This window comes from Urocampus carinirostris, chromosome 1 (genome assembly GCF_059441175.1).
Source record: "Urocampus carinirostris isolate Australia breed hairy pipefish chromosome 1, RoL_Ucar_1.0, whole genome shotgun sequence".
In the NCBI taxonomy this organism is placed as follows: Eukaryota; Metazoa; Chordata; class Actinopteri; order Syngnathiformes; family Syngnathidae; genus Urocampus; species Urocampus carinirostris.
Window position 1 is genome coordinate 8990906 of NC_142349.1, and position 19344 is coordinate 9010249.

General features: G+C 39.7%; 2 protein-coding genes across 7 annotated transcripts; both read left to right on the forward strand.

Annotated features, from left to right (window-relative positions):
* Positions 1 to 854: 854 nt before the first annotated feature.
* Positions 855 to 8873, forward strand: atp6v0ca (ATPase H+ transporting V0 subunit ca). Its single transcript, XM_088321550.1, has 3 exons — positions 855 to 1110; positions 3527 to 3710; positions 7742 to 8873. The coding sequence occupies exons 1-3, from the start codon at positions 1035 to 1037 to the stop codon at positions 7944 to 7946; spliced, it is 465 nt and encodes a 154-aa protein (XP_088177676.1). The 5' UTR covers positions 855 to 1034; the 3' UTR covers positions 7947 to 8873.
* Positions 8874 to 10090: 1217 nt separating this feature from the next.
* spsb3a (splA/ryanodine receptor domain and SOCS box containing 3a) lies at positions 10091 to 17375 on the forward strand. 6 transcript variants are annotated; one of them, XM_088321717.1, is made up of 7 exons: positions 10091 to 10278; positions 10612 to 10844; positions 10938 to 11112; positions 13035 to 13222; positions 13303 to 13405; positions 13511 to 13636; positions 15155 to 17375. In XM_088321717.1, exons 2-7 carry the CDS (start codon positions 10746 to 10748, stop codon positions 15529 to 15531), a joined length of 1068 nt encoding a protein of 355 aa, XP_088177843.1. In that variant the 5' UTR covers positions 10091 to 10278; positions 10612 to 10745; the 3' UTR covers positions 15532 to 17375. The 6 variants fall into 6 exon arrangements, with proteins under 6 accessions (XP_088177843.1, XP_088177776.1, XP_088177959.1 ...); XM_088321650.1 differs by having other exon boundaries at positions 10673 to 10844; XM_088321833.1 differs by having other exon boundaries at positions 10673 to 10844; positions 10943 to 11112.
* Positions 17376 to 19344: the final 1969 nt, after the last annotated feature.

Genomic DNA, 19344 nt, shown 5'->3' on the forward strand with positions numbered 1-19344 from the left:
TTCATTCATGACTAAGCCAAGAGATGGCAGCAGAGGATAAAGAAGTTCCCAAATTTGCTACAGGCCCTTTATTGAGCTAGTTTGCATAAAATTGAAGATGTGAATGTATGAGAACCTTATATTCGTCTCAAAACAAGTAATGTACTGTTATTAGCCTACATACTCACATATGCATACCTGTCAACCTCAGCTAAATGCTCCCTTATTATAGATTGCAATTCTCCTTATTGAGCCATAATAAACCTAAAAAACACAACGTGGCACCTGTCTACTCACATCAAGACAGACTATGTAAGGTAAAAACAAAGATATGTGTAAAATGTTTTATCTTATTCAACAAATAACGCAAAAATAATTTCTGCATATTTCTTAGTTCTTTCTCCACTTGCAGTGAATTTAGTGCTGTTTATCATACGTAGCTGTTTTTAAAATACGTAGATTAGAATAGAAACCGGTCTAAAAGACAAATGTGTTTTTAAAAAAAAAATAATGTTATACGGCATACGCAACTTGAATTGATCAAAATATGTATGAAATACGGGGGGGAAATATAAAGCGTCATGTATGCATTTGTTTGTACATCCTAAACTAAATGTAGATAAAAAATAATAAAACGTGTACTGCTGGTCGAACTGCAGAACGCACTTGCAGCAGAATATACCACTGTGTAAACACCATACGTTGTATTCAAAACTTGAATTGTCCATCAAACGACTGTTGTTGCATGTGTCCAACAAATGAACGATTGTATTTTTAAAGTAACGATTCTTAGACTCTGTAACGTTACCACTCAAATAGTCACTTGCCACGATCACGGCAACAAGCACCCACGAATCAACGAATGGTTCCTTCCGAGTCAGTTGGTCATGTGACTTTTTCCGTTTCGCCATTTTCCTCTCCTGCACCGGTCATCTAGCCAGCTGTAGCTTGTAAAAGACTCCGTTTTATAACCTGCGCGTGGGTGACGGTGAGATTGAGGTAAACGGTAAGAAAGGCTTCCCTCGTCGCTTTTTGGGCCCGTAAATACTGCGAGAATGTCATCCGAAGAGAGCCCTGAGTACTCGCCCTTTTTTGCTGTGATGGGAGCCTCTGCGGCCATGGTCTTCAGCGGTAATTACAGCTTCATCATTTGATATATGATGCCCGTCGTTTACTTTGCGGACCTCCAGAAATCGACTGATCGTGTAGTTGATCGCAGCGTGTAAGGAGGCGGAGGCGGGGGTGCGGGTTGGCGCTGCTCCCACTCGGCCTTGCTCGAAACCAGCAAGGGATCACCAACTGACGCTAGCTCCGCTGTCATCGGATGCAAATACGTAGAATCGATCGGTACTCCCTCAATATTTCGGATCCAATTTGAATTTAAAAAGGGATAGACGAATTGATCGTTTTTGTTTCAATGAAATCGCACGTATTGAGAAAAGATGCTATTGGAGGCCTGATGCATGACTGCGAAATAGAAAACCACACTGCCACTCATTCATTCATTCAAGGGTGGATGAAATCACGTTTACGTCCCGCTGCAGTTCAGATTAACAATTCGTTCTAGTAGTAGAGAGTCATTGCAGTTAGGGTTTAACTCACGTGTTCGTCAATAGGTAAACCTTGCATTCATTTTTTACATAACCTCGTCTCACGATAATCTCAGGTGTGCACGAGCCAATGCCACATGAAATGTGGGTGCGGTACGCCTACTTTGTTGCAGAAGTGAAGCCATGTGAAAATGTGCATTTGCATCCTTCGTCAAAAGTAGTGGTTAACTAGTTTTGAATGCGTTAAATGCATGCACGATTATTATTATTTTTTTTAATTTTTAGTCAAGTTGGGTTTTATCCATCCATTCATTATCCGCGCCGCTTATCCTCAGTAGGGTTGCGGGAATGCTGGGGCCGATTCCCAGCTATCTTCGGGCAGTGAGCCTGGGACACCCTGAACTGGTTGCTGACCAGTCGCAGGACTCACAGGGACAGACAATTAGCTCGCTCATTCACACCAAGGGACAATTTGCCGATAAACCCAACATCCATGTTTTTGGAATGTGGGAGGAAACCGGAGTGCCCGGAGGAAACTCACACAAGCACGGGGAGAACATGCAAACTCCACACAGGAGGTTCGATCTCATGACCTCAGAACTGTGCCGCATATGCGCTAACCACTGCGCCGCCGTGCTGCCCAAGTTGGGTTTTATTTTTACAGTAATTGCGGAGACAGGCAAAAGCTTGTAACGGACAATTGATTTGATGTTGTGAATGGGTGTCAAAATCAAACTGATGAAAGGGACAAATATTAAAAAAAGCTACAAGCGAGGGTCAGACTGAAAGTGTAAAACGACTCATCTATTCTAGTCAACCTATTAGAACCTCTTAAAAAGCTAATGAATATATTCTGAAAGGTTTAGATAAATGACGCAATGGTTTCCTATCTCTGTCAGTAATCTTTCATTTTCAACAAACTCCCTTGATATAAAAATTCTAATTACATGAGCATTAAATGAAAGAGTCCAGTATTATTCAGTCACCACCAGTAGCTTGTGTTTTATATTATATCAAGTTTGCTAGATTAAACTGACAGAAAAAATAATAGCATTTTATATAATTCACTTAACTACCATAAAGTGAAAGGAAAATTAAGGTATCGCTAAAAAAAATACACAACGATTCCTGTTGTATAATAACATAATGAATCAACATCATTTCAGGAGCCAGATGTGGCCCGCGGGCCTTGACTTTGACATATGGGATTTAGTGGTCCGTGGTGGGCCCAATCTGGCCCAAGGGCCTCAGGTTTACTACGTGTTCAACATGTCAACCTTTTGTGAAATTGTTTTGAGAATATTTTAATATCTGACACCTGTATTTACTTAAAAAGATTGGTGCACTGAAAAATAATGGTGACCAAATGACTAAGGCGCTGTGTCTGAGTCTGATTAGGAGGCTTCTCCTGCTACTGGTAGCCATGGTAGCCCGCACTATCTGTTTCAAGTTGGGGAGAAACCCTCCACCCAAAAAATAGCCTGGAGAAGGATGGGCGCAGCCAGGCTGTACTTATCCATCCATTTATATGTTATTTTTCAGAAAATGTTTCATCTACCTAAAAATAAATCTATTATTAATTTTACTGTATATTCTTCTTACATGTATGGTTTCCCCATGTGCCTTATTAGCCTGGCGGACCAGCTGGGTTAAATTACCCCAAAAGGTTTAAGAAATTGCTGAAAGACCATGTTTTGTTCTAAATGTTTGCATCTACCCAAAGACTGACTAAAAAAACAAACAAATTATATTGACCCTATCTGGGTAATCTTTATTGGTGCAGTAAGTAGCAACATCAGTTCATAAATGCTAGTTTTCTTATTTCGTTTGCCTGACTTTCTAAATTTAATGTGAAAAGAAGTGTTGAATTCTCCCCTGTGCATCTGAGATTTTTTGGGGGGGGTTTCACACTTGAAATCTTGTGATCATCTGTTGTTGCCTCGAGAAAATAAAAAAATGAAAAGAGTCTTAATGTTTCCTGTATTTTTGTCCTTAAGCTCTAGGCGCAGCATATGGAACTGCAAAGAGTGGTACTGGCATCGCTGCCATGTCAGTGATGAGGCCAGAGCTCATCATGAAATCCATCATTCCTGTGGTCATGGCGGGCATCATCGCCATCTACGGACTAGTGGTGGCAGTGCTGATAGCAAACAACATCTCAGAGAGGCTCACACTCTACAAGTAAGAATTACAGACGCTCCCCTACTTACGACCATTCGACTTACGTAAAATGGTAGATGCGATTATATTTTCGGGATGTCGAAAAGTATCCGGACATCGCTGTAAGTCGGATTTTGTATTGCTTGCACCTTTTTCTGAGTACAGGATATGACATAAAATGTTCTAAAAAATAATGTAAGGTTAGATTTGCAGTGAATAAAGCCTGAGTTGTTAGCAGAAGTACAGGATTCTCTTGTCGACAATACTGGGTTGTTATCCGCACATTTCCTCACCGCAAGGCTGCTGAAGGCACCAGACGACCTGCTTTGTTTTCCAGTACATAATACGTGCCGAACAGGAAATGGGCAGCATTATTTGTACTTTTATTTTGGTTGTAAAACTCTCGCATTATGTGAATGCAAACACGAGCCATGTGAAAGAGCCATTATTGATGCACATGAGGACGTTTTAAGACTAATTTTTGTAGATGTAAAAGATGTTTAAGGTTCATATCTACAAAAATGGAATTGAGGACGTATCATGATTGCTCTTTTTCAAAACTTAGAATTGTGACCACGTCACATAGCTGAGGGTGAATACATCTGTATTCTTCACAGGTCACAGTATTTTGTGACAGTTTTGCCAAACAACTCCGCTCACACCTGTTCCTAAACCCTTATTCATCACAAAAATGAGTTAATGATGAACTTCAAAGACCCTAAGTGTAGCAAAAAGGGGTGGTCAATAAATTATTTTAACCCAAAACTTTATTGACCAATTAAGTTAAAGAGCAAAGCTTATTTATTTTTGAACTCGTCTTGCCTTTTTTGAGCACCGCGTTTGTTTTTATGTAATGATATCAGGGAAACTGAATGAAAAAGATTTTCAGTCTCATAATTTGAAGGATCAGTTTCATTGCAATTTTAACTGAATTCTTATTACTGTTTTTGATAATTCAATTTACTTAAAATCAGGAAACACACTCTCTGATTTTTGGAGTTTTCTTTTTACTAACACCACTGAAGAAATTTGAACACCACGCAAAAGAAGAGAACAACATGAAACTGAACAATAGGTTTTTGTTTTTTGACCTAGTACTATTAATATGTAAGGCAATTACTCCAAAAACTATTAAATTATTGATTTTGTCCATGAAAATGATCGATTAATCATTCAAAAGAAAAAAAGGTATATGTACGCAAACAAATGAAGACCATGCGGTGTCAACTTTTTTAAGGTACCAGCAATTCTATAGCGTGTCAGAAATGACATATTATTTGCCCCTGCACAAAAACAGTTTGTTGTGAAATATTTTCTTGGTTAACCTCCTGGGAACAAAAGGTATTTTGTTGGAGGGGTTTGTTGAGAAGGATGGCGGAACAGAAGACGCCGACCTTCTTCTTTAGTCTTTGGCGTATAGCGTCAGCCTTCTGTAGACATAAGGACCAGCCCTTGCTACCCCCACTCCACCCCATTTTTCAGGTGTGGCTCAGGGGGAGCCTTGGCTGGAGAGCTTGTGTTGAGCAAGGCGCGTGCTGGATAGTAGAGAGTGAGTTTGGAGCTTACATGCTGATTTTCTAGGTGGTGGGCAGGAGTGTGACTTAAAAATGATTCGTAGACCATAGGTTAACCCATCCATTGGGGTATTCACTCACTTCCTGTAAGGATTGGTCTGTTGAATGAAGCTGGCTGGGGTCATTAGTTCCACATAAGCAACTGGAAGAAAGACACCTTTTCACTGAGATATTTGTGGGTATGTGGCTTAAGTGTGATTATTATTTAATATATTTTATGAAATCATCAAACATCACACAGTGAAATAAATTGCGCTGATGAATTAACTTTTGTCTGAAGAGTGTGTTTGGTGTTTTTTTTTTTTTTTTTTTTTTTTCTTAATAGATGGTTTGGCTCTCCAAAACAAAAGTACACTACTGTTCAAAAGTTTGGGTCACCCTGACAATGTTGTCTTTTCCATGAAAAAGTCACACTTGTTTATCATATGAGTTGTTCTATTAATCTCTTCCTTTTGTTGGCCATTCTCGTGTATGGCTTTCTTATTTCAGCTCTGTCTTGAAGGCCAGCTCCTCGGAGTCGCTTTTTCTCTGTAATGTGGACACTGGTGTTTTGTGGGTACTGTTAAACCAAGCTGCTAATTTAGGACCTGCAACTTGTCTATTTTTCCAACTACCGCAAATTCCGGACTATAAGCCGCTACTTTTTTCCCAAATGTACAGCCCTGCGGCTTATCCGGTGAAGCGGCCAATTTATGTATTTTTTCTAACGGCCGCTTATGACGAGGAAGACTTCAACTCCTTAGATTATGCAAAAACTGTCTATATTACAAAGGTTCTTTCAGATGGTGAGGAGACGCCTTTTATAGCGACAGTTATAGAGAGGAAGATGAGGACGTAAACTGTGAATTTAACAATTACGGTATGCTTCTTTAACAGATACGTTTGATACGTTGCGTGCGTGTTCATAGTAGCGTGTTGGTACCTTTAAATGCACGGTTTGGGATGAATGTTATATTATTATTATTAAAGCTTTGAAAACTCTCTCGGTGTACCGTCTTTCTTTGTAAATATGTGTAACCATGTATAATATGTATTTGCAACTGTATATTTTTGTAATGTATTTATTTGAGACATTTATACTGATTTTCACGAGCGAATAAGAAAGAAGGGGCGAAGCAAAGGCGGGCTGATGGGAACTGGGGACGGGTAAAGGTGAGTGTTTGTGAACGCAGGAGACAATAGTAGATATATATTTTTCCCACGCTTACCTTTGGAAATATACACTTTTTTTTCCTTGGATTACTTTCAACGGGTACCCCGACTCTGCAGGTCTGCATCAAATGATAAGTAGCTTGCTCTGTTCACTCCAGGTATAGGCCCAGTATTGCAATATCAACGGGAATGATGTGATAGCACTGATAGTTTCTTGGCCCTTTGGCTAGGACCTTGACTCAGTTCTTTGACTGGGAGCAAATGTCTCAGCCCATCGGCTTTGAAATGTATCATAAAGTGACTAATAATAGATAGTGAACGATTGATAAAGAATATATGTCATTAAACTTATTCAAAATCCCCCCGTCAACAGAATAGTTCACTCAATAAACATCCATTGTTTAATGTTGGCGCATGCGGCTCATACACCGGTGCGGCTTGTGTGTGTACTAAGTCGGTTTTCCTCCCGAAATGCGGTGGGTGCGGCTTATAATCAGGTGCGCCCTATAGTCTGGAATTTACGGTACAAATTCTAATGTACTTGATGTCTTGCTTTGTTGTGGTCCTACTTTTCTTTCTACTCTTATTGGGGCTTGTTCTGCTGTTCTCAGTTTCTTGGCAATTTCCCGAATGTAATAACCCTAAGTTCTAAGAACAAAAATAGACTGTCAATTTTCTCGTCAAAGTTCTATATTCTGGCCATTCTGAAAGTTTAATCCCATCCACAAATGTGATGCTCCAAATACTCGTCAAGCTCAACGGAAGGTCAGTTGTATAGCTTCTCTTACTAGCTAAATTATTTTTAGTTGTGCTAATATTATTGCACAATTGTTTTCTAATTATCTGTTAGCCTTGTAACATAAATGGCAAACACAATGTACTATTAGAACACTGGAGTGCTGTTTCCTGGAAATGGGCCTCTATACACCTATTTAGATATTGCAATAAATAGCAGACATTTGCAGCTGGCTTGGGCATTGACCACATGAAAAATATGTGGGGTGTATTTTTGATTAGTTTCCTGTTATCTTTATTAAAAACTTCTTTTCCTTAAAAATCAAGGGCGTTTCTAAGCAACCCCAAACTTTTAATTGGTATTGTAAATATTTTTCTTTCTTTGCTCTTTGGTTCCAAAGGGTACTTTTGGAACCTCATTTGCATTTGTTGATTTGATACATAAATTTACAGAGTTCTCGTGTTTTGAGTGGGGAGCGGTAACATTGTTTATTTGTTACACAGCGAGTTTGTGGACGGGACTGGTTCCGCCTCATTGAAAGTTATTTTCTTGTTTTTGTTCTATTACCTTTTGTTTGTGTTCTCCTACAGGAGCTTCCTTCATCTCGGCGCTGGTCTGAGCGTGGGCCTGAGCGGCCTTGCAGCCGGCTTCGCCATCGGCATCGTGGGCGATGCCGGCGTGAGAGGAACGGCCCAGCAGCCTCGCCTCTTTGTGGGCATGATCTTGATCCTGATCTTTGCTGAGGTGCTGGGGCTTTATGGCCTCATCGTGGCTCTCATCCTATCTACAAAATAGGCCTGTGTATTTAAGCGCAATTCCATCCATTCTACATTGAAGTAGCGAGAACAAATAGTATTTCACCAACTTCCATGACACTAAGAAGACCTGACAGGACGGGATGGCGATCTGAGGCTTGTTGCCGTTTGTTGGACCTGACCGTTAAGTCATCGCTTATTATGATCCGTCCAAAGTGTATTTTCCAAGCCATCCAGTTGTGTCAGGTGCGATGTACAGAGCGGGCATGAAGATTTGTTGGTTGTTGTGGGATGATGTGTGGACAGTCTGCTTGATGTGTTGTCTGATCTTACCCTGTACAATGGTCATCCCTTGTAAATGTAGTTTTCAGTCTGTGCTGTGCTGTGCTGAGTATCAATGTTCACCCCCTTCTCCTACTTTAATTTCTGCTGTTGTCACTTTTATCTGACAATACAGCAGAATTGTGCACATCAGTATTTTTCTTTCATTTTTATGTTCTTTTTGGGGACCATTTTTGAATCACAGCAGTGAAGAGCTGTCATATTATAATTTTCTTTTCTCTTTTTTTTGCTATTTATGGAACGCTCAGAAGACTTGATTATACTGTCTAAATGAAGTACTGTTTATTAAATACCCGATAAACATAAATATTTATAATATATATATACATACATATAAATTATCTGTGTATAGTTAGAGTAACCGCACTGTTTGTAATTGTTCTAAGTGCTTGAAACTCCTCTGGGTGTAGTGTGATTTATTATGGAGGATGTTCACATGATCATATGAAAGTGAAAATGTGTGTGTGATCTGAGTTCATCATGTGTGCAGGTAAATTTATGTTTACTATGACACTCTCAAACACTATTATTGTTAACTTGTAGTGCCGCTGTCTTGATTTTGTTTGTTTTAAGGTCATCGTTCAACTGTGCTAGTATGATTTCCAAATAAAATCATCCTCCAGTACATCATGGCCAAGCTCTTTTTTTCTGTTTTATTTAAATATCTTTGCAACAAACAAAACTTTCAAGCAAATATGACATGTTACTGGTAATGAGTACAATTGTTTTATTATTTAAATTATTAGAAACGTTTTCTATCTTTTTAAAAAGAATATTGTTTGTTACCAAATGTGTAAAAGGGAAACTGGCTTTATGACATTCAAGGGTAAAGTTAAAGCTGAAATGTGAGCCAAAATTGTTAATAATTTAGTCCACTCACTAATTTTACAATGGATTCCCGGCCATACTAGCTGAACAATCTATTTTAAATCGAATGGTGTTCACCATCTTGGCTTTCTTCCAGTGATAAACTGGATAACTAATATTCATCTTATCAGTAGGTAGCAGAAGAGTATTATTTTAAAATACTAGTTATAGGCTCATGAGGTCATACACGGAAATATATTAAATCGCACATTTGATGTAGTTTATCTGCAAACAAATAAAATACATCAAAGTAAAACAAAAAAAAGAACTGAAAAAGTAAGAAATAAGTAAAACATTTTTGTTCCTCTGGCAGAGACGTTTTGCTCATTATCAGTGTTGTTTTTATTTTTTGTAGAAACGATTAAAATAAGTCTCAGGAAACATAAAAATTAGTTTAAAATATAGTCAGATAAAAGATTACAGCAAAATTATTAACTAAAATGAACGACCTGATGAAATTTATTAAATAATAGTTTTTGTTTAATGAAGATGTTGTAATTTTGCAGGTTTTTTTTTTCTTATTTTAATTTTTTTAAAAAACGGGGGTGTGAAATGGAGTTAAAAAATACAGAAAATTTTGTTCCACTGGCAGATATTTTTTAAGTATGTGTTTTTCTTGAGAAACAATATAATATACAGGAAAACTCGAAAACAGGTAGTAAATCTGAAAAATGAAAAATTCTAATTAGAGCGTGATTATTAAACAAAATGAATAACCTGTATTACCTCCTGGGCCACGGTGACCACAAAATGATAAGAACGATGTACTGTCAACTTAGGCAGTATGGTAATTTAAAACATACAATTAAAATAATTTAATTTTGTTAAATATTTTTGATGTGGACGGTGTGCCTCTAGATTTTCTAATGAAAAAAGGTTGTATTGGCTCAAAAAAGTTGAGAAAGACTCGTGTACTGTACCAAATATAAATCAAGGCACAGCTTCCTTTGCGTCTATTTATATCGTTTTCATTAAAAACTTCCGGAAAGGGGAAGGCGCAAAAGTGGTGAAACCCGCTCCACATAGGCATGCATGGCATTGTTTACGGTCACACAAGGAATTTGGCTCACGCCTAAATAGAGAACATTGACAATCGGACGTTTCTTTGCCTTTATGAATATGCCATTTTTGTGAAGACTCTCCGCTCCGTTGCCAACAGGCAGGTAACGTTGATGCTACATCGCTACACAGCTAGCTAGCTCGTACATTTTTATTATATGTGGGAATATGATAACACGTTTGCTACTAGTTAGTTCTGCTTTGAATATATTACAACACGGGAAAATGTCCTATTATAACATTTTTCACGTTAGTATTTCAAAATCTTATTAAAATTTATATTTGCTAGTAGGCTAGCTGGTCCTTCGTTTGACCCAAATAAAAACCTCGACCCTCATCACATGAAAATTTTTATTTGATAAAGTCAGGATGTTGCAATTAACCAAAATGTAAACACTGAGTTTTAAAGCTACTCTCAAATTGCATCTTCATTGTAGGATTCTCAAACAAGACCACATCGCGTTTCAATACACTCAGAAATCCCGTGTGCTCTTGCAGCAATTGGACAGATGCAGTCTGACATCTTGGCATCTGGATTCGAGTGAGCGTCAAGATCCTCGCCGCTGCTGCCATGTCTAGACGAGGAAGCAACAGCCGTTTATGGCGACATGTCTGGGGTGATGCTGGAGCGCTTGTCTTGGCCTCCGGGTGGGGCTATGAGCGCCTGGAGGTTTGCAATGTGGCACTTTGTTGGAACCAGGAAGAAATATTCGTCATTTAGAACTTTTGATTTCCTGTCTTTTTTGTGTCCTATGCTGTGAAGTACAGTGATTCTGAATCTGAGGCCGACTACTCCGTGGCGATGGTCCCTCCATTGCCCAGCGCCGTGCCTGTGACAGGAGAGTCGTACTGTAGTTGTGACTACCAGGCTGAGATCGTCCATCATAGGCGAGGTTTTTACCAAGTCAAAGACTGTCTCTGTGGGGAAGATGATCAAGGTCATTGGGAGATTTGTTGTTTATTGCAGTGATCGGCAACCTTTTCTGCACCACTGACCGGTTAATTGTCGGCCCAAGGGCGGCATTTAACATTTTTGTACTGTTTTTAAAATACGATACTCAAAACTATATTAACACTTATAAAAGATAGAAAAAAGTTAGTAATGACTGCAAATCCACTATGTAGTCACGTGGAACATTTAGATCTCGGTGTAAAGGTCACTGGAGATTGGCATTTTGCTTTTGGGGGAAAACAGTGTGTCTCCAATGGCATAGTTATAAACATATTCGAACATTTTGACGCTCGGTCGCCAAATTCTGTATGTGTGCAGAGGGCCGAGGGAAAAGCAACTTGGCGCATGCCCTCGAAATACAACACACAGCGATTATCTCATCGACCAGTTTCCTTTTAATTGGTTTGGAATGATGATAAGCAAACGCTTCAGCAACGGACAAAGACAACCGAACTCATGCTGTCAAAAATAGTGCTCACATTTTACGCGACGCAGCCCTCATTTACGTTTTTTTGGGGGGGACATAGAAGTAAATGTGGAGTGATTCATGGAGATGAACATGGAAGTTTTATTAAATAGCTCAAGGAATACCTTCCATCGTGACACCTAACAGGATTTCAGCAACATGTCGCACAAGCACAATCTATTGGAATTAACTATAATAACATTCAAATCGCTATGTGTCTCTAGCTATTTTGAATGTTCACATTATAAAAAAAAAAAAACGTAATGTTAGCAACTCAAAAACAGCGTCAGGTGTGCAGAGGAACAGCACCAATTGTGTTCTGCAGCCAAAGGCTTCGACCCTCAAATTCCCACCAGGTGTACTGCGGGTGTAACATCACACAAAAATCACGTTCGTTTCTTCTCCGAAACACTTATACTTACGAGGGTGGCAGGGGTGCTTGGCCGATCCCAGCAATGTTCTTGGAATTTGCAATGAAACCGTAGTGCCTGAGGGCACAGAGAGAACATGCAAACTCCCCACAAGGAGGCCAGTTGCTGGAATGAAACCAAGGACCTGTGAGATGTGAGAGAGACGTGCTAATAACAACACACGATATTATAATGTTTTACGCAAAACATCACATCAATTCACGTGTCTAGTCATTAAAGGTGTGTCCGTAACTTGGAAATATTCGAGCTGCTGACGCCATATTCTGGTTGAAATCATCATTGCAGCCTCTGTCTATCTTAGGTTAGGTTCACACTGCAGAGCTTAATGCTCAATTCTGATTTTTGGGCGTAATACAATGTTTTTGTGAGAGTGTTCACATTTCCAACTAAATGCGACTTGCAGGACACTTGATCTTCCTGTGTGAATGTCTTTGAACTCAGTTGGGCATTGTTAACAAATACTTAATTGAGAAAATATTTAATTTTTGTTTTTTTTTAAGGACAGCTCAAACTACGCACCCCACCTTTTAAAAATACAAACTCACCAAATGAACCGACACCGCGAAAAGGTTGTTGGTTTTATGTGGTCTCTGTGTGGTGTTCTTGACTTGAAACTCTACTGCCAAAAGTTTTTCCATTGTGGCAAGTTTGTTTACTATCGTGTTAGCAGGATGTAGGTGACCATTCTCCACACTGATTGGCTAAAAGTGCAAACGTTTCTTTAGATTCATCCTTCCTTGTGTCTTTGGCGGGCCGGAATCCTTGTTTCCAACTTGCAAACCAGACTGATTTGAATTAAAACGTACTACCTCAAAGCCTTGGTTCAAGTTCAGTCTCAAACATAGCAGTATTGGTTAAAAAAAACAATAGGTTTGAAAAATAATGGAACTTGTGTTTTGTTTCCTTGCGGCCCGATACCAAACTACCCTCGGCCCGTTGGTTCCCGATCGCTGGTTTATTGTACTGTACCTCGTTAAATGTTTGAGTGCTGACAGTTTGGACCGTTTTCAGAGTTTGACTGGGTCTGGGACGACTGTAGTCGGTCAACAGCAACGCTGCTTAGCTGTGACAATCGCGAAGTCAACTTCCACTCTGAGTACAGCTGCGGCACTGCTGCCATTCGCGGGTCCAAGGAGTTGGCAGAAGGCCAACACTTTTGGGAAATTAAGATGACATCTCCCGTTTACGGGACGGACATGGTAGGCGCACAGGCAGGGCTCATGGAAACCGGTATTTGAAGCTTAAGCGGATTTGTTTGCTGAATTGTGGTCTTTTTCAGATGGTTGGAATCGGGACGTCTGATGTCAACCTTGACAAGTACAGACATTCGTTCTGCAGCCTTTTGGGGAAAGATGTGGACAGCTGGGGTCTGTCTTACACTGGTATAAGTCTCCATTTTGAACAAAAATAATACGATTGTTTTATTTTTTTTACCTTCTTATAGGAGCTATTGACGCCTGAGTAACACTGTTGATGTGTTTTGGCAGGTTTGTTGCATCATAAAGGAGACAAAATGAATTTTTCCTCCCGGTTTGGCCAAGGCTCCATCATTGGGGTTCATCTAGACACATGGCACGGCACGCTTACATTCTTTAAGAATCGCAAGTGCATAGGTAATTTCAAAATAATATTTAACCCCTTGTACTCATTATGTAATTAAAAAAAAAAAAATGATACAATAACATGAAATCTCATGACACCAAGGTGATTATCCTTATACAAGACGCTGCCCAACTTACGAACGAGATCCGGACGATCGTTCGTAAGTTGAATTTGTTAGTTAGTTGCTTCAGTGCTATATTTTGTATGTTTAAGGTTTATACATGTATGTTTAAGGCTTGTATAAGTAACCTGTATTGTTTTGTACTAAAAAAATAAACATTTTTTAAATAATATGCTCTATAAATAAATTTAAGTTTAACTTACTTTTGGAAGATGCGCTACAAGAGGTCCTCCTCCGTGGTAAAAAGTGGTCGAGCATTTTCTCAACCGCATCAAGCTTCCTTATTCCACTTTCTCTTCAAAAGAAACGGATCGTCTCTTCTTCACACTTTAAACCAACCATATTGAATGGATGCACGAGATATTAAACAATAAAAATTTCAAAGTTCTTAGCGTGCTGGAGATAGTATAGACCTAGACAGTATAGAATGTTTACACCCAAACTAGGAAGAGGATTCTGATTTTTTTTTTTAAACTTCCGGGTTGATGCTTTGTGACCTCTCACAGCGCCACATGCCGGTAGCAGCGGAAAGAAGCACTACAGTAATGTCCTGTACTCGGAAAAAAGGTGCGCACGATACAAAATCTAACTTACAGCAATGTCTTGCTATTTTTCAACATCCCGAAAAAAAATGTTCGAATCTGCCGTTTAACGTAAGTCGAATGGTCGTAAGTAGGGGAGCGTCTGTATACCTAAATCCAACTGCAAACAATAGAAAATATCTTGAAGTGAGTCATGTACTGTACATTTTTTCCAACTTGGAGTGAACTAATAGAATGCAACTAACTATGCTCAATGAGCTTATTTATGTGACAATTTAGCCCCAAATAATAGTTTATTTCCACAATTTAAGACACAAACATCTTATAATAAGGTGAGTAACAACTGCAAGTCTGTGGAATTGTCAAATTTGGTCCTGCAGTCCCTCTTTTTCCCAAAAGATGGCAGCTCCACTATAAAAACCCCGTACTCCCTCCTTTCTTTGCCGAACCATTTTGAATCCTGAAAACTGTTAAACGTTTGGATTCCCGAAGCTTCTCACTCTCCAAAACGCCTGAAGGCCCCCTCTCTGGTTTCCTTCACAAGCCTCCCTTTCAAGATCACCTCCTCTGCTATTCCAGTCCTACATCCCCTTCTCGCCAGTAGTTTTGTTGTTGCTTTTAAAAAATACCATCCCTTCCTGTGGGGTTAGACCACACCCCTTGTGTCTCACGTTTGGGTCTGTCTGACATCTTGCGATAGGAATTTATAATAGGATTTCAGACAAGATTTGGGTTTGGATTTATGAAAAAATATTCATGCAATGAGAAAATAAATTACTGGATGACTTGACTTCCTGTTAACTTGGTAATGCCTTATTTTCCTGATGAGTGATCGTATCTTTGAATGTCTCCATTGTCCTATTCAGGTATTGCTGCCACAGATCTGCAGAACAAAAGGTTCTACCCGATGGCGTGCTCCACTGCAGCCAAAAGCAGCATGAAAGTCATCCGGTCTTGCTCAGCGCCCACCTCGCTTCTTTACCTGTGCTGCGCTCGCCTTCGCCAACTGCTGCCGGAGTCTACCGACGCCCTGGACGTTCTGCCGCTGCCGCCGGGACTTCGACACCTGCTGAACAACAAACTGGGCTGGCTGCTCAACCTCCACGCCAAAAGTGCAGACGCCCACGAAGGCACCACGCGATCGGATGTCCCGTCGGTCGGCTCCTCTTCTTCAGAGAGCGACTCTGAGGGTTGCACGTCTGACCCAGAGACCTGTCAGCGGAAGAGGTGCCGCTGGACTTGACCTACAGCACTTAAATGGACCGCAAGTGACTGTTACCTAAAGATGGAAATATGCCTCAAGGGAGGAACTGTGAGGGAACGGCCCTCTCATGCCATGCAAACGACGGTTTCCGTCACAAAGCGGGGCTGCTGTAGCAAAAAGAAGTCAACTGTAGATAACCTTTGCCAATCATGAAGTAGGATTTGTTCTTGATTCAAGACTGCACTGTGAGTTCAACACTGAATGTTCGAGATGAACATTGCCCAGCTATACATCTCGAAAAGGGGGTCTCTTTAGTGGCGTTTTGACTGCAGGTTTTTAATGTTAAGGTTTTTTTTTTTCTTTCAAAGTACTCCTCTACATGAGGGTAGGGCTGCAACTAATATTAATATAAATAGTCAACTAGGCGATTGAAACGATTCGTCGAATAATCTGTTTTTTATTAACTTGTTCTTAAATTTAGCATTACCGTAAGTTTATTTGAATATGTAGAAAGTTAGAAAAACAAGACAAATGGATACAGTGGGAAAATATATCTTTTATTGAGCATACTGCAAAATTAAATACAAATCTAAAACCAAAAAGGCGGAGTACTTGTTCAGTGGACATAAATCCACAAGTCCACTTGTTAAAATCAAATAATCATGTTTTGTCCGTGTAAACCAAGAAAAAGCCCATTAGCAGCAATAGAAAAGTAAATAAAACAAATGTGTGCATTTTGTGAAGCTCATTCAGTGCTCAACCTCAAAGTATGTTATTGAAGAACTTAATGATTCTTAAACAGTTTGAAATAAATTGGTTTCAACACATGATCTTTGTTCATCAGACTGAATGCATTTAATTTAAAATATGTTTGTCAGGCACAGTTTAGCATAACGCTCATGCTCGCTTTTATAGCAAAATATAAGCGTATAATATAAACAATTGTCATCAAACCTGTTTTGGCTAGAACGTTACTTGAATCTTACCAAAGCGAGTCAGGTTCCATTTTGTTCAATTATTTGATGTGCTTTTTAAATGTTGGTGGGTCACTGCGCTACTGCCATGATACACAAGGCCTGCTTTGCAAACTATGCATGTAATCTTTTTATGAAACCTATCCAGGCTAAAATGGCGTCTCCATTGCAAACGTTTTCTGCCCCACAATTTTAACACACAAGCGAGAGGACTAACTAAAGCGGGCTGTGCCTATTCCCCTCCCGTGCCAAAAGTTCCTGCAGTCTTATCGCCACATTAGAATGTGCAAGAATTATGTTTTTGTCTGGTATGCACCCAGCACATATTCTTTTAACAAAATGCAATGACAAAAATAATCTTGCCTTTTGCGGTTCAGTGAGATTATTTGTCAGATTATAATATTGGGGCTGCATTTGATTGCACTTTATGTCCCCCCAAAAAGGACCACGTCTTTTTATTTTGGGCATAACATCTTTTTTTTTTTTTTTTTTTTAACTGTTTCACTGCGTAAAGAAATTTTAAAATATTTTTTCTCTATACTTCCTTTGGTTATTTTTATTCAACCTCAAAACAATATTTTTATATTTAATTCACACGGGGTCAAACTATTATTTTGTACATTTTCACAATTGCTTCCATTCAAAGCAAATTGCAATGCAGGTTGCCTTCAAAATCCGTGTCAGCCAAATGTCAAATTCCCGCAGAAAACATGGTAGCGTACCATGCTCTTAATTTTGTGCTTTTACATACTTTTGACCATTGATTCATCCAAGCTTCCACTACTATGTCATTTGATTAAAAAATAAATACTTTTTTCACTTAATTTCTAATGCATCATCAAAAGCTTTTATTTGCCTTTTAACAGCACGATTTTCAAGTAGAATTAAAGTGAATTCTGAATATGCAAACTGAGTTTCCTTTGTTGACTCGGGTAATTATTGCCACTCTACACCAGATGCAGCTCTTAAGCGCTTTGGAGTGGCTCCCTGGCGCCTTTTCCAAAGATGATGATGGAAAATAACAGGTTCTGAGGCCGGGAGCAATTTAAAACGCACGGAGTAACACAAGGGTGCCTTGATAACGCACTGGAATAAGAATTTTTTTTTTTCTTACATTTTACGTGATAACAAATTTTTAATGATAATTATTCAGAATCATTCAACGAGGTAGGAAACATAAACTTCGACATGCAATATTTTATTATTTACTTTTTCAATAGTTTGAATTACAAATGAAAACATTTTGCAGGAAATCACGACGCAATCTGTTTCACGAAATGCACCAAGTTAATACAAATGATATCCATCCATCCATATTCTGTGTCGCTTATCCTCAGTAGGGTCGTGGGGGTGCTGGAGCCCATCCCAGCTATCTTCGGGCAGTGGGCAGGGGACACACTGATCTGGTTGCCAGCCAGTCGCAGAACACACAGGGACAGACAATTCCCTCGCTCATTCACACCTTGGGACAATTTGGACCGGCCAATTAACCTGACATGCATGTTTTTGGAATGTGGGAGGAAACTGGGGTGCCCGGAGGAAACCCCACGCAAGCACGGGGAAAACATGCAAACTCTCATGACCTCAGAACTGTGTCGCACAAGCGCTAACCACTGTGCCGCCGTGCTGACCACACAAAACACTTGACATTGAAAAAAGTTGAAATTGTTGTCACAAACTGAAAAATGCCAAATAAACATTGCAGAGGATTGTTTCAATTCCATTGACCTCTTTGTTATGGGCCCAGCACACTTCCGCTGTGCCACTCTGCTAAGCATGAAGCCTGTCACATGCTGGTTTGAAAGAACTTAACCCAAAATTAGCGGTTAAAGATGAACATTTGATCCAGGGGGACTCTCACTTCAAGATCAAGGCTCGGTAAGACAAAATCACCAAGATGTTTATATGGAAGCCAGAAGTGTCTGGCATGGCTAGAAAAGACACAAGAAACTTGACAATGACAAAAGCAGAAGTCCTTATAATTAACTGCAGATTATCAGATAAAAGGAGGAGAGCATGGTTTCAGTCCATCAACCACTGGGTTGGGAGCCACTCACACTTCTGCTGCGCTAGTCTGCTAACTTTGAAAATTGTTACATTTTGGCATGAAAGAACTGAACCCAGCATTAGTGGTTAAAGGTTACCCCGGGAAACTTTCACTTAAAAAAAAGGCTCAGTAAGACCAAAATCACCAAGATGTTTATATGGAAGCCAGGAGTGTAAGAGATGGCTGGAAAAAAACACAAAAGACTTGACAATGATAAAAGTGGAAGTCAATACCATTAACTGCAGATTATAGATAAAGGTAGCAAAGGATGATTTTGGTCGGTCGACCACTGGGTTGTGAGGCCCTCACGCTTCCGCTGCCCTACTCTGCTACATGTGACGTTGCTTTCATGCTGGCCGAAAGGAACACAACCCAGAATTAGTGGCTAAAGATCAATGCCCAATCCCATTCTTATCACTTATCCCTGAATACCCTCCAGTGAGGTCCCTCCACAGGGAAGTCCCCTCAATGAGAGAAGTGCAAGTGAACATTGTCTCCTAAGAAATGGGACGGCACTTGCAAGGTTTTACCACAGTCCAGTAGGTAACAGTAATACTAATTGGCTGTAGACCTCAGTGACGCATTGGCCTACATCACATGTAAACAATTCGAATATCAGCCTGCGGTATGGCAATTGGAGAGTCCGTGCAACATTGAAAATGCCGGCAACAGCTGTGTTACTCCCGATCACCTGGAAGCTAATCACATTATTCGGCTCGCTACAACGGGTCAGGTGTATCGACATTTCGTTCTGTGTACATTGTTACAAAGAATGACAATACAAAGGAAATTATTATTATTATTATTATTATCCAGCTCTCCAATCAAAGG